Source organism: Tachyglossus aculeatus, chromosome X1 (genome assembly GCF_015852505.1).
Source record: "Tachyglossus aculeatus isolate mTacAcu1 chromosome X1, mTacAcu1.pri, whole genome shotgun sequence".
NCBI classification, from domain to species: Eukaryota; Metazoa; Chordata; class Mammalia; order Monotremata; family Tachyglossidae; genus Tachyglossus; species Tachyglossus aculeatus.
This window is the reverse complement of record NC_052101.1, coordinates 9,316,522-9,329,288: the sequence shown is the minus strand read 5'-3', so window position 1 is coordinate 9,329,288 and position 12,767 is coordinate 9,316,522. Positions and strand designations below refer to the sequence as shown.

Genomic DNA, 12,767 nt, shown 5'->3' with positions numbered 1-12,767 from the left:
AATTATGGTACTTTTTAAGTGCTTACTATGTGCCAAGCACTGTTCTAAGCACTAAGATAGATACAAGTTAATCGGGTTGAACGCAGTCCCTGTTCCACATGGGGCTCACACTCTTAATCCCCACTGATGTCTGTCTACATGTTTTGTCTTGTTGTCTATCTCCCCCTTTTAGACTGTGAGCCCGTTGTTGGGTAGGGATTGTCCCTATCTGTGGTCAAATTGTACTTTCCAAGCACTTAGTACAGTGCTCTGCACGTAGTAAGCGCTCAATAAATATGATTGAATGAATGAATGAACTTAAGAAGCAGCACGGCCTAGTGGATAGAGCATGGATCTGGGAATCAGAAGGACCTGAGTTCCAATTCCGATTCCGCCACTTGTCTGCTGTGTGACCTTGGGCAAATCACTTCATTCATTCATTCATTCAATCATATTTATTGAGCACTTACTGTGTGCAGAGCACTGTACTAAGCTCTTGGAAAGTACAATTTGGCCACAAATAGAGACAATCCCTACCCAACAATGGGCTCACAGCTATTTCATCTGCAAAATGGGGATTAAGACTGTGAGCCCCATGTAGGATACACACTGCATCCAACTTGACTAGCTTGAATCTGCCCCAGTGCTTAGTATATTATTATTGCTATTATTATTAAAGTATTTATTAAGCACTTACTACCTGCCAAGCACTGTTCTAAGTGCTGGGCTATATACCAGGTTGTCCCTTGTGGGGCTCAGAGTCTTAATCCCCATTTTACAGATGAAGGAACTGAGGCACAGAGAAGTTAAATGACTTGCCAAAGGTCACACAGCAGACAAGTGGCGGAGGCAGGATTTGGACCCACGACCTCTGACTCTCAAATCCAGGCTCTTTCCACCAAGCCACGCTGCATAGTAAGTACTTAACGAGTATCATGAAAAAAATAGCACCCTTTGTTAAAATGAAAATCACAGCCCTTTCAAATGCTCATCAGTATACACACAGTACAGTCATGCAGAGATGTGGGAAATTGCCAACGGTAGTAGAAGTCCCAGGCCTCAGAAATTTAGTTTCAGTAGGAAACGTTAAATATACAGACACACGGACTGGATCGGCACTTACTTGGCTTCAAATTAGCAACAGAAGCAAAGCTTTCGGCGGAATACAGAGGTGGGTAATGGTTGTTCTCTCCTTGGCCCTCACTACTCCCATATTCTATGACACTGACATGTCCAAGAGGAACACTCCATTTTAATAAATATCTTTGGCTAGTTGATACGGTAGTACCACTTTCAGGTAAAGTGCTGGAAAAAGCAGAGAATTCGCATTTGGTGTGATGAATAGTAAGTTTCAGAGAGAATTCTGTTTTCCAAGTCAGGAGAGGAAAAACATATCCTGAACTGCAAATAACAAAGGGCATGCAACTTACCAATTTTTCTAGAAAAAGACAATCAATCCATCAGTGGTATTTTGGGAGAGCTTGCCACATGTAGAGCATCAAATTAAGCACTTGGCATAGTATAATACAATATGTTTCTAAAAAAAATTCAGTCTATATATACCTACTCCTCAAGAACTTCCAGTGGTTGCCGTCCATCTCCGCATCAAACAGAAGCATCTTATCATCGACTTCAAAGCACTCAACCAGTTCCCCCACTCATACCCTACCTTACTGATTTTCTACTCCAACCCAGCCTGTACACCTCACTCCTCTAATGGCAATCTACTAACTCTAGCTGACACAAGTATTCCCTATCCTCAAGGAGCTTACAGTCCAGACGGAAGACAGAAAAAAAAAATAAACTACGGATAGGTAATCAAATGCTGTGGGGCTGAAAAAGGGGTGGAATATGTGGCTGGGAAGCAGCAGGGCTCAGTGGAAAAAGAGCCCGGGCTTTGGAGTCAGAGGTCATGGGTTCAAATCCCGGCTCCGCCAACTGTCAGCTGTGTGACTTTGGGCAAGTCACTTCATTTCTCTGGGCCTCAGTTACCTCATCTGGAAAACGAGGGGATTAAGACTGTGAGCCCCACGTGGGAGAACCTGATCACCTTGTAACCTCCCCAGCGCTTAGAACAGTGATTTGCACATATTAAGCACTTAATAAATGCCATTACTATTATTATTATATCAACTGCTTAAAGGGTATGCATTCAATTGCACAGAAAAAGTAAAAGGGAGAGAGAGTAGGGCAAAAGGAGGATTAGGGAAGACCTCTTGGTGATGTGGTTTTACTAAGGATTTGAAGGAGCGAAGAGTAGTGGCCTGTTGGATAATAATAATAATAATAATGGTGGCATTTATTAAGCGTTTACTATGTGCAAAGCACCATTCTAAGCGCTGGAACAGGATCTGAGGAGAACGTTTTCTCATGCAAGAGGTAGTAATAAGGGCATTGGGTTGGTGGCAAGATAGATGGGTTTCAGGTAGAGTGAGTGGGTTGCCATTAAAGAAGTTAGGTGCGCAGGCTGGGTTTTGTATGAAATCGGTAAGGTAGGGTAGGAGGGGGAGAGCTGATGGATTGCATTTAACTTGAAGACAAGGTGCGTCTGATGGGGAGATAGATGGGCAACCACCGGAGGTTCTTGAGGAGTGGGCATATATGGACTGAACTTTTTTTTACAAAACGGATCCACGTAGCAGAGTGAAATATGGACTGGAGTGGGGAGAGAGAGAGAGGAGGCTGGGAGGTCGGTGGGGAGGCTGATGCAGTAGTGAAAGCAGGATAGGATAAATGCTTGGCTCAGAGTAGTAGCAGTTTGGATGTAGAGGAAAGGGCAGATTTTAGTGATGTTGTGAAAGTAGAACTGACAGGACTTGGTGACAGATTGACTAGTAGGTTGAAGATACTGTCTACATGTTTTGCCACCAGTCTACATGTTTTGTCACCTGTCTACATGTTTTGTAGTCTGTCTCCCCCTTATAGACTGTAAGCCCATTGTTGGGTAGGGACTATCTCCATAAGTTGTCGATTTGTACTTCCCAAGCACTTAGTACAGTGCTCTGCACATAGTAAGTGCTCAAAAAATACGACTGAATGAATGATTGAAAGATAATGCTGAGATTACAGGCTTGAGAGACAAGGAGGGTAGTGATGCTGCCTACGGTTATGGAAAAGACAATGGGAGGACAGGGTTTGGGTGGGAAGACGAGAACACGTTTTGGACATGTTACGTCAGAGGTATCGCTGGGACAACCGAGTAGAGATGTCCTGAAGGCAGGAAGAAACGCGAGACTGCAGAGAGGGAGGGAGATCATGGCTGGAGATGCAGATTTGGGAAGCATCGGTGTAGAGATGGTAGTTGAAGCCGCGAGAGTGAAGGAGTTCTCCGAGGGAGAGGGTGGAGATGGGGAAGAGAAGAGGACCCAGGGGGCAGGGATGGGAGGCAGAGGAGGAGCCTAAGAGAGTGAGAAGGAGAAAGAGCTCCTGGAGGGATGGGAAGAGAACCAGAAGAGGACGGCGTCAATGAAGTTGCTGAAGATTGCCTGTATTTCCGTTGACTTACAGCTTCACTCTTGCATCTTTACTCTAGAACTCAGGGGCTGACTTCTTAGTGAAGAAGTCTCTAGACTGTAAGCTCATTGTGGGCAGGGGATGTGTCCGTTTACTGTTCTATTTTCCTCTCTCAAGCACTTAGTACAGTGCTCTGTACACAGTAAGAGCTAAATAAATACGTTTGAATGAATGAATAGGAAAGGAAATTTGGATATTTTCACTTTATCATTTCTACTCTGTGGCTTTGATACCAGGCCACTCTGAACATGACTTGAATATGATTTAAAAAGGGATAGGACATTGATAATATTGCATATCAGAAATGAAAAGTTTTGCACACATGAAAAGATTAGGCTTCACAAACGAGTTGACCGAAGGCCTGAAGAGGGTAGGATGTTAGATTCAGGAGATCTTAGTTCTAATGCCAGCTCAGCTGACTGCCTGGCATATGGCTTTGGGAATGTCATGGCTCGGTGAGAAGCAGTGTGGCTCAGTGGAAAGAGCCCAGGCTTTGGAGTCAGAGGTCATGGATTCAAATCCCAGCTCTGTCACTTGTCAGCTGTGTGACTTTGGGTAAGTCACTTAACTTCTCTGGGCCTCAGTTCCCTCGTCTGTAAAATGGGGATTAAGACTGTGAGCCCCCCATGGGACAACCTGAACACCTTGTAACCTCCCCAGTGCTTAGAACAGTGCTTTGCACATAGTAAGTGCTTAATAAATGCCATTATTATTATTATTATTATTATTATTGACTTCTCTGAGTCTCTGTTTCCTCATCTATTTAAATCGGGATAAAATACCAGTTTGAGATCTCCCTCTTAGAATGTGAACCCCACAAGGGGAAGCGATTGTGTCCAATATGAACCCCTTGTACATTCCAGCACTTAGTACATAGGGACAGCCTAAAAGATATTATCGTTATTAATAAACACCTGATCATGAATAAATGGAATTTGCATTTAATGTTCTTAGAAGGTAGGAAACATTTTATTTCAATTGTATGTTTGCAAGCACCGATACAGAGCACATACTAGGAGCTCAATAAATGCTACTAGTAATGAAAAAAAAATCTATGATTTGAATCGTTTCTCCTGAATTTGTTTATACGATCGGATTTGGGGTTTATTTAAAGACGATGCATCAGGGGATGAAATAGAGTTTACAATGGAACTGTATGTGAGGGAAGCTGGCTGCAAAATATACAAAGACAGGATGGACCAGGGAATTCAAACTTCCTGAACATCCCACTCAATGTTTCCACCAATGTATGCCAACACTGTTGTCTCTAAGCCTGGCTCTTTCTCAAGCTGTAAATTGGTATTTAGTCACTGGTCACGGGGAGGACACTGTCACTAATCAACTAAGCTTGAAAACTTCAGCTTCAAATGATGGCTGCTAACTGGAAATAACACACAGGCTCTTCTTCAGTGAGATTTCAAAACCAATATACAATTAAAAGGAAAAAAAAATCAGCAAAGTTCCCTGGCCATGGTGAGTTTACAAAAATCACAAAGTGGAATCAGCTGATGTAGCCAACTAAATCTGTACTTACCGGGGGCTAACGGTGGTACACATTAATACGTCGTTTAACATGAAGAGCCGACGTTCTTTGGTTTTGACAATCTCCCCCTTGTCATTGCAAACTGTTTCTATCATATCATCGGATCGAATGAGGTATCGGTTTCCACTGCTGAGCAGCTGAACATTAGAGCATGAAAAATAATCATTTACACACGCCATGTGACTGACTTTGCGGAAAAATAACAGCCCCTTGTTTGGGGAGTGGACGCTTTAAGGTAGACTTTACAACTTACGATTTTTGCTCTGTTCAATGCACATATAAAACGGCATTTATTATTTGGAAATGAAGAAATTTCTATAAATCACAAGCTAGTTAAAAACATGTTCTGGTCTGCTTTGTGTGGGATAGCGGACGGGCATGAGAAGCAGATAACTGAATAATTTGCATAATTTCAGGTTCATAAGAAACCTACCCACCTATGACTTCTATTAATGTGATTTCACAGCACGTACATTTTTTCCCAAGGGTGGCCCACTGTGACTCACAAGGGTGGCCCACTGTGACTCACGGACTACATACAGCCCGCTGTTGGGTAGGGACGGTCTCTATATGTTGCCAACTTGTACTTCCTAAGCGCTTAGTACAGTGTTCTGCACACAGTAAGTGCTCAATAAATACGATTGAATGAATGACTGAATGAATGAATATGGCTCTCCTCCACTTGCGACTGTGTGGCTCACGCTTACGTGAAGTATTATTTCACTACCACTGCCATAATAATAATAATAATAATAATAATAATAATAATAATGATGTTTGTTAAGCACATACTGTGTGCCAAGAATTCTACTAGGCACTGGGGTAAATGCAGCTTAATCAAATGAGACACAGTCCCTGTTCCATGTGGGACTCACAGTCTAAAAGTAGGAGGGAGAACGGGTATTTGATCCCCATTTTACAGATGGAACAGAAGCCCAGAGAAGTCGAGTGACTTGCCCAAGGTCACACAGCAGCAAAGTGGCAGGGCCAAGATCAGAATCCCGTTCCTCTGGCTTCCGGGGCCGCGGCCTTTTCCTTAGGCCATGCTATCTGGGACTGAGAGCTCTCCCACCAGCCCCGGAAACACTTGCTCACAGCCCTCACCATCCCCTTTCCTGAACATACGCTTGCTCTTCCAGTTAAAGGAATTTTTATTGACCTACAGCTCTTGGTCAGATTATAATAAATAAGAATAATTATGGAATTTGTTAAGCACTCACTATGTGACAAGCACTGTTCATTCATTCAATCATATCTATTGAGCGCTTACTGTATGCAGAGCGCTGTCTTGTTCTAAGCACTAGGGTAGATACAAGGTAATCAGGTTGTCCCCTGTGGGGCTCACACTTTTAATCCCCATTTTTGCAGATGAGGTAAGTGAGGCACAGAGAAGTGAAGTGACTTGCCCAAGGTCACACAGCAGACAAGTGGCAGAGCTGGGATAAGAACCCACGACCTCGGACTCCTAAGCCTGCGAAGCTATGCTGCTCCCCCAGCCATCAAAACATTATTAAGGTCACATCTCTTTCAGGAGGCCTTCCCTGATTCCCTGCTTCCCAGAAAAGCAGCGTGGCTCAGTGGAAAGAGCACGGGCTTGGGAGTCAGAGGTCGTGGGTTCAAATCCCGGCTCCGCCACTTGTCAACTGTGTGACTTTGGGCAAGTCACTTCACTTCTCTGTGCCTCAGTTCTCTCATCTGGAAAATGGGGATTAAGACTGTGAGCCCCATGTGGGACAACCTGATCACCTTGCATCCCTGCCCCCAGCGCTTAGAACAGTGCCCTGCACATAGTAAGCACTTAAAACATGCCATTATTATTATTATTACTAATAATAAGCCCTCTTTTCCCCAGCTCTCTCTCCCTTCTAATAATAATAATAACAATAATAATAATGACAGGGATGGTATTTGTTAAGTGCTTACTATGTGCCAAGCACTGTTCTAAGCACTGGGGCAGACAAAAGGTAATCAGGTTGTCCCACATGGGGCTCACAGTCTTAATCCCCATTTTACAGAAGAGGGAACTGAGGCACAGAGAAGTTAAGTGGCTTGCCCAAGGTCACACAGCAGACAAGTGGCAGAGCCAGGATTCGAACCCACAACCTATGACTCCCAAGCCCAGGCTCTTTCCACTAATAATAATGATGGTGGCATTTGCTAAGTGCTTACTATGTGCCAAGCACTGTTCTAAGCACCGGAGGACATACAAGGTAATCAGGTTGTCCCACATGGGGCTCACAGCCTTAATCCCCATTTGACAGATGAGGTAACTGAGGCCCAAAGAAGTGACTTGCCCAAAGTCACACACTGACAAGTGGTGGAGCCGGGATTAGAACCCACGACCTCTGACTCCCAAGCCCAGGCTCTTTCTACAGAGCCACGCTGCTTCTCTAAAAACATTATTATAGTACTTGTGAGGCACTTACTATGTGTCAAACACTGTTCTAAAGTGCTGTGGTAGATACAATTTAATCAGGTTCGACACATGGGGTTCACACTCATTCCCACTTTACAGACGAGGCAACTGAGGTGTGAGCCCGTTTTTGGGTAGGGACCGTCTCCATATGTTGCTGACTTGTACTTTCCAAGCGCTTAGTACAGTGCTCTTCACACAGTAAGCGCTCAATAAATACGATTGAATGAATGAGGTACAGAGAAATAAGGTGCCTTGCCCAAGGTCACACTGCAGACGTGGCAGAGGCGAGATTAGAACCCAGGTCCCTCCCTGTTCTATCCACAAAGCCACGCCGCCTCTCTAGTAAGCGCTCAATATAGTCGAATGAGCAGGGCCAAAGTTGAAGAAAAGCTCCCCACCTTATTCAGGTATCTTTCATTAATGGCTTTCGCTATTTGCTTAACTTCACATCGCTGGTCCGCATCTCTTTTCCGTTCATTTAACTTCTCTGCTAGTGTTTCCAGCTCTGTAAGAGCCATCTGTAAAGGCAAGCGGTCGGGGTGCCCTTTACTCGTATTCTTCAGCATGTCCTTTGGAAAACAAAGCAACAAAAAGAGGAGAGGAATGACTCGCGACGAATAAGAAAGTAGACGGCTCTCGGAGGTGAAGATCTAGTTCCCAACAATCCCTTCATTGATGAGCTGAAGACTGGAAGTGAGGGCGGTGGTATTAATTACTTGTAATGAAAAATAAATTAAGCACCTTGGAAGGAACATTCATTCCAATGAATCACTGCTTGGCAGAACATTTGAGCAGCCCTTTCAGAAAAGGAATCCTTGGCTTTTACCGAGGCACAACTAAGAGGGCGGAGGGAAAATGAGAGGGAGGGGGAGGTTCTGTAGGCCGTAAATCAGTATGGCCACCTCAAACTCCTAAAAATCTTTAATACCAAGAAAATATAAAATGCCACCCTTTATCCTCTTTTGTTGAAACCCCAAATCCAAACTACGCCACATCGACGTGACTCTCGAAGTTGTCTGGTAACTCCTCCTTCTATATACCCTCCAACTTGCTTATTCCTATTCTGAAGGATAAACTCTGAGGTAGATGATTAAATCTCCAGCCTCCGCTTAATGACTAACAAACCCTTTTAATCTTTCCATACTCCCCCTCCAAACTGTGCTGGAACTCAGAAGTTGGATTGTTTTCAGTGGTTTACAAGGAGCAGGATAATGCCATCCTCTTTCGATATGTCAGGCCTGATCTGAATAACTAAGAGGAGACGCCTCTCCTTGGGAAAGGGGACAACCTTTCTAGGAACAGCGAGTGCCACTTGTCGTCACAGCAAGATGATGAGGGGGACGAGGACGAGAAAGAAGAGTGCCTCGCTATTTCAGTTGGTTCCACACTGAACGGGCTGTTGACATTGCCCAGCTCCCGAAAGACTAGCCAGGAATTGGTTTTCTAAAGGATGGGAATCTTCCATTAAAAATCCCGGCATAACAGCCCTCAGAGACACTTCCATTCCCTACCTGCGGCATGTAGGGAATTTTAAAATCACAAAAATGTAATTTGTGATATTTTGACCTTTGAAGTACCTCAACTTTTCTTGAGAGAAAAGCGTACATTTCACTCTAAGTAGAAGTAAGGCAGAACATGATGGACCGCGACTCAGTGACGCAGTGGTTCTAACGGTTGGGTGACAGGGTGGGGTTGGGGGGGGATTGATATGGGAAGGGCAGAAGGATGGGGATAGCACAACTTAACTGAAAGAACTGGTGAAATAGTTCCTCAAGCGCCTGCGGCTAACTTCCTTTTTCAGCCCGCAGGATGGTACTGCTGTCTTCCCGCATATGTGGAAGTGGTTTTCGGGTTAAGGGGCTTCCGTTATTGTACCAATTCATTCATTCATTCAATCACATTTATTGAGTGCTTACTGTGTGCACAGCACTGTACTAAGCGCTTGGGAAGTTGGCAACATATAGAGACGGTCCCTACCCAACAGCGGGCTCACAGTCTAGAAGGGGGAGACAGACAACAAAACATGTGGACAGGTGTCAAGTCGTCAGAACAAACAGAATTAAAGCTAAATGCACATCATTAACAAAATAAATAGACTAGTAAATATGTACAAGTAAAATAAATAGAGTAATAAATCTGTACAAACAATTCAGGGCATGAGCCTTCCCCTTAGGTTTTGCTACAAAGCATTAGCAGTGGCTTCCATTTTGTCTAGATGCACTCCCATTAATGCTACTAAAGAAGCGACTCAAGAGCTCCATCTTCCACAAGTGGCATTGGGGCACTAGTCACTTGCTTCATCATTCTTTGCTCATGGTACAGAAGAACTTACTATTCATTCATTCATTCAACTGTATTTATTGAGTGCTTACTGTGTGCAGAGCACTGTACTAAGCGCTTGGGAAGTACAAGTTGGCAACATATAGGGACGGTCCCTACCCGACAAATGGCTCACAGTCTAGAGCGGGGAGACAGACAACAAAACAAAACATGTGGACAGGTGTCAAGTCATCAGAATAAATAGAATTAAGCTAGATGCACATCATTAACAAAATAAATAGAATAGTAAATATGTACAAGTAAAATAGAGTAATAAATCTGTACAAACATATATATAGGTGCTGTGGGGAGGGGAAGGAGGTAGGGCGGGGGGGATGGGGAGGGGGAGAGGAAAGAGGGGGCTCAGTGTGGGAAGGCCTCCTGGAGGAGGTGGGCTCTCAGTAGGGCTTTGAAGGGAGGAAGAAAGCTAGCTTGGCAGATATGCGGAGGGAGGGCATTCCAGGCCAGGGGTTGACGGCGGGACAGGCGAGAATGAGGCACAGTGAGGAGGTTAGTGGCAGAGGAGTAGAGGGTGCGGGCTGGGCTGTAGGAGGAAAGACGGGAGGTGAGGTAGAAGGGCGCGAGGTGATGGACAGCCTTGAAGCCGAGATTGAGGAGTTTTTGCCTGATGCATAGGTTGACTGGTAGCCACTGGAGATTTTTGAGGAGGGGAGTAACATGCCCAGAGTGTTTCTGCACAAAGATGAACCGGGCAGCAGCATGAAGTATAGACTGAAGCGGAGGGAGACAGGAGGATGGGAGATCACAGAGGAGGCTGATTCAGTAATCCAGTTGGGATAGGATGAGAGATTGAACCAGCAGGGCAGCGGTTTGGATGGAGAGGAAAGGGTGGATCTTGGCGATGTTGTGGCGGTGAGACCGGCAGGTTTTGATGACAGAGCTCCATAACTCCTAGCTCATAACACTAGCTCCATAACTTCTCACACCTCCCCCTAGGGACACTGAGGAAGCTCCTCACTAGCTCTACCATCCCCCATTAAACGAGGAAGCTAGCTCCATCATCTTCTCGTAGCGCTGAGGAAGATATTCATTCTCTTCATCATTCCACCAACGAGGGTTTCTGAGGAAGCTACATGCTAGCTTCCTCATTCCCCTTCAGGGGCACTGAAGAAGACAGGGAAGAATTACACAGTTATCAAAAATTTCATTATGGCTCTCCATACCACCTTCATATGGAGGCTGCCTGTAAGATTCCAAGTTTGAAGATTTTTTTTTACTCGTGAGGTTCTTCAACATCTGCACTAAAAAATTCTCTCCAAAATGTTTGGAGCTGAGAAGTAGTAGGATGAAAACACCATTTTGTGGACGTCTTCCTTTAAGTACCAGAGATTACTACACCAATAACAACTACAATAATATTGAGACTGTGAGCCCTATGTGGGACAGGGACTGTGTCCAACCCCATTTGCTTGTATCCACCCCAGTGCTCAGTACAGTGCCTGGCACACAGTAAGTGCCTAACAAATATCAAAGTTATTATTATTATTAATATTAAGTACTTACGTGCTTTACTATATGCCAAGCACTGAATGAAGCGCTGGGATAGATACAAGCTAATCAGGTTGGACACAGTCCCTATCCCATTTGGGGCTCACAGTCTAAGTAGGATTTAATCCCCATTTTACAGGAAATTGAGACCCAGAGTTGCTAAATGACTTGCCCAAGGTCACAGAGCAGATAAGTGACAGAGCCAGGATTAGAATCCAGGTCCTCCAACTCCCAGACGTGTGCTCCTTTTACTAGGCCATAACAGCTAGGCTCTAATAACTTCCACTTTTGCAGTATTTTAATTACCTAATACATCTCTGGGTAACCATCTCTGTCAAACACCGCAAATTCTCAAGTTTTGTGATATTAAATGGAAAAGGGGCAAGGAATGCTTGGCCCTTTCCTTTTAGATAAAGGAGTTTGAAGGGCAAATTTGAAGTGTTCATTTCAAATTGACTTTACTCTGGAAAGAAAATGATTTGCCTGATTTTTGAATAGCAAATTTAAACTAAACGTACACAATTTAGAGGTGATAATGTTCTCAACACCACAGGATAAACCAGAAATTTGAAGTGAACGGACTTGCAGACGGGCCATACCAAAAAATAGATTTAGTCTGAAGGTTTATCAACTAATTTGTCCATGGAATCAATTTTAGTATAGTGATAGTCAATTTTTGTCTCTTCTGCTTAATTTGAAAGATCAAATGAACTTGAAAGCAGTAGCAAATAATATGTTGTCACATCTTGTACAGAATTATCAGTCGTTTGGATCTGTCACTGGAAGGATGATGTTGCTTTTTAACAGTACACCATATGCTTAAATAAGTTCCATCGGCTGAGAAAAATTTTCAGTTTCCTGGAATTTCACTGTTTTGGAGGATTAAACATAAAATGACTCCTCTTTTGCAGATGAAACTAAAGACGCAGTGTCATCCGTATCTAGAAAAACAATTCTCATACCAAAAATGCCATTTGGACAGTCTTTGCTATTAACTATATTAGCGGTTTTATGAATAAAAGACCCCATTTTATTGAATGGCTTAACCTTAAATATTATATTTTGGAATTCAAAAAAACAGATTAAAAAAAAAACTGGTTAATAGGAAAATGGAGTGACAACTTCACGCCGCCAAAAAGTGAGCTATAATCCAGCTTGCATAGTCATATTTACCTGCAGCAGAAGAATAAACTGTGGAAAACGCTGAATTGGTTTCATCATCAAACTATAGAGTGTAATTCGATCAGGACTTGATTCTTGGCACTGCTGAAAAGAGAAAGTTGGGCTGTTTGAACATACTATGTAATGGATGCAACAAAATTACACTTTGATTCAATTCAATCGTATTTATTGAGCGCTTACTGTATGCAGAGTGCTGTACTAAGCGCTTGGGAAGTACAAGTCGGCAACATATAGAGACGGTCCCTACCCAACAACGGGCTCACGGTCTAGAACGGGGGGACAGACAACAAAACAAAACTTCTCCAG

The 12,767-nt window shown here is 43.7% G+C and overlaps 1 protein-coding gene across 7 annotated transcripts in view; it reads right to left on the bottom strand.

Moving 5' to 3' along the window:
* ARHGEF10 (Rho guanine nucleotide exchange factor 10) overlaps positions 1–12,767 on the bottom strand; it is a 131,095-nt gene that overhangs the window by 52,770 nt on the left and 65,558 nt on the right. For 5 of the 7 annotated variants that reach the window (XM_038772937.1, XM_038772939.1, XM_038772942.1 and 2 more), the window contains 4 exons: positions 12,453–12,545; positions 7,850–8,020; positions 5,027–5,172; positions 1,103–1,284 (listed from right to left, as the gene is read on the bottom strand). In XM_038772937.1, coding sequence (XP_038628865.1) covers positions 1,103–1,284; positions 5,027–5,172; positions 7,850–8,020; positions 12,453–12,545 — 592 coding nt within the window. The remainder of the gene's footprint in view (positions 1–1,102; positions 1,285–5,026; positions 5,173–7,849; positions 8,021–12,452; positions 12,546–12,767) is intronic. The other 2 variants (XM_038772938.1, XM_038772940.1) reach the window with 1 other exon arrangement.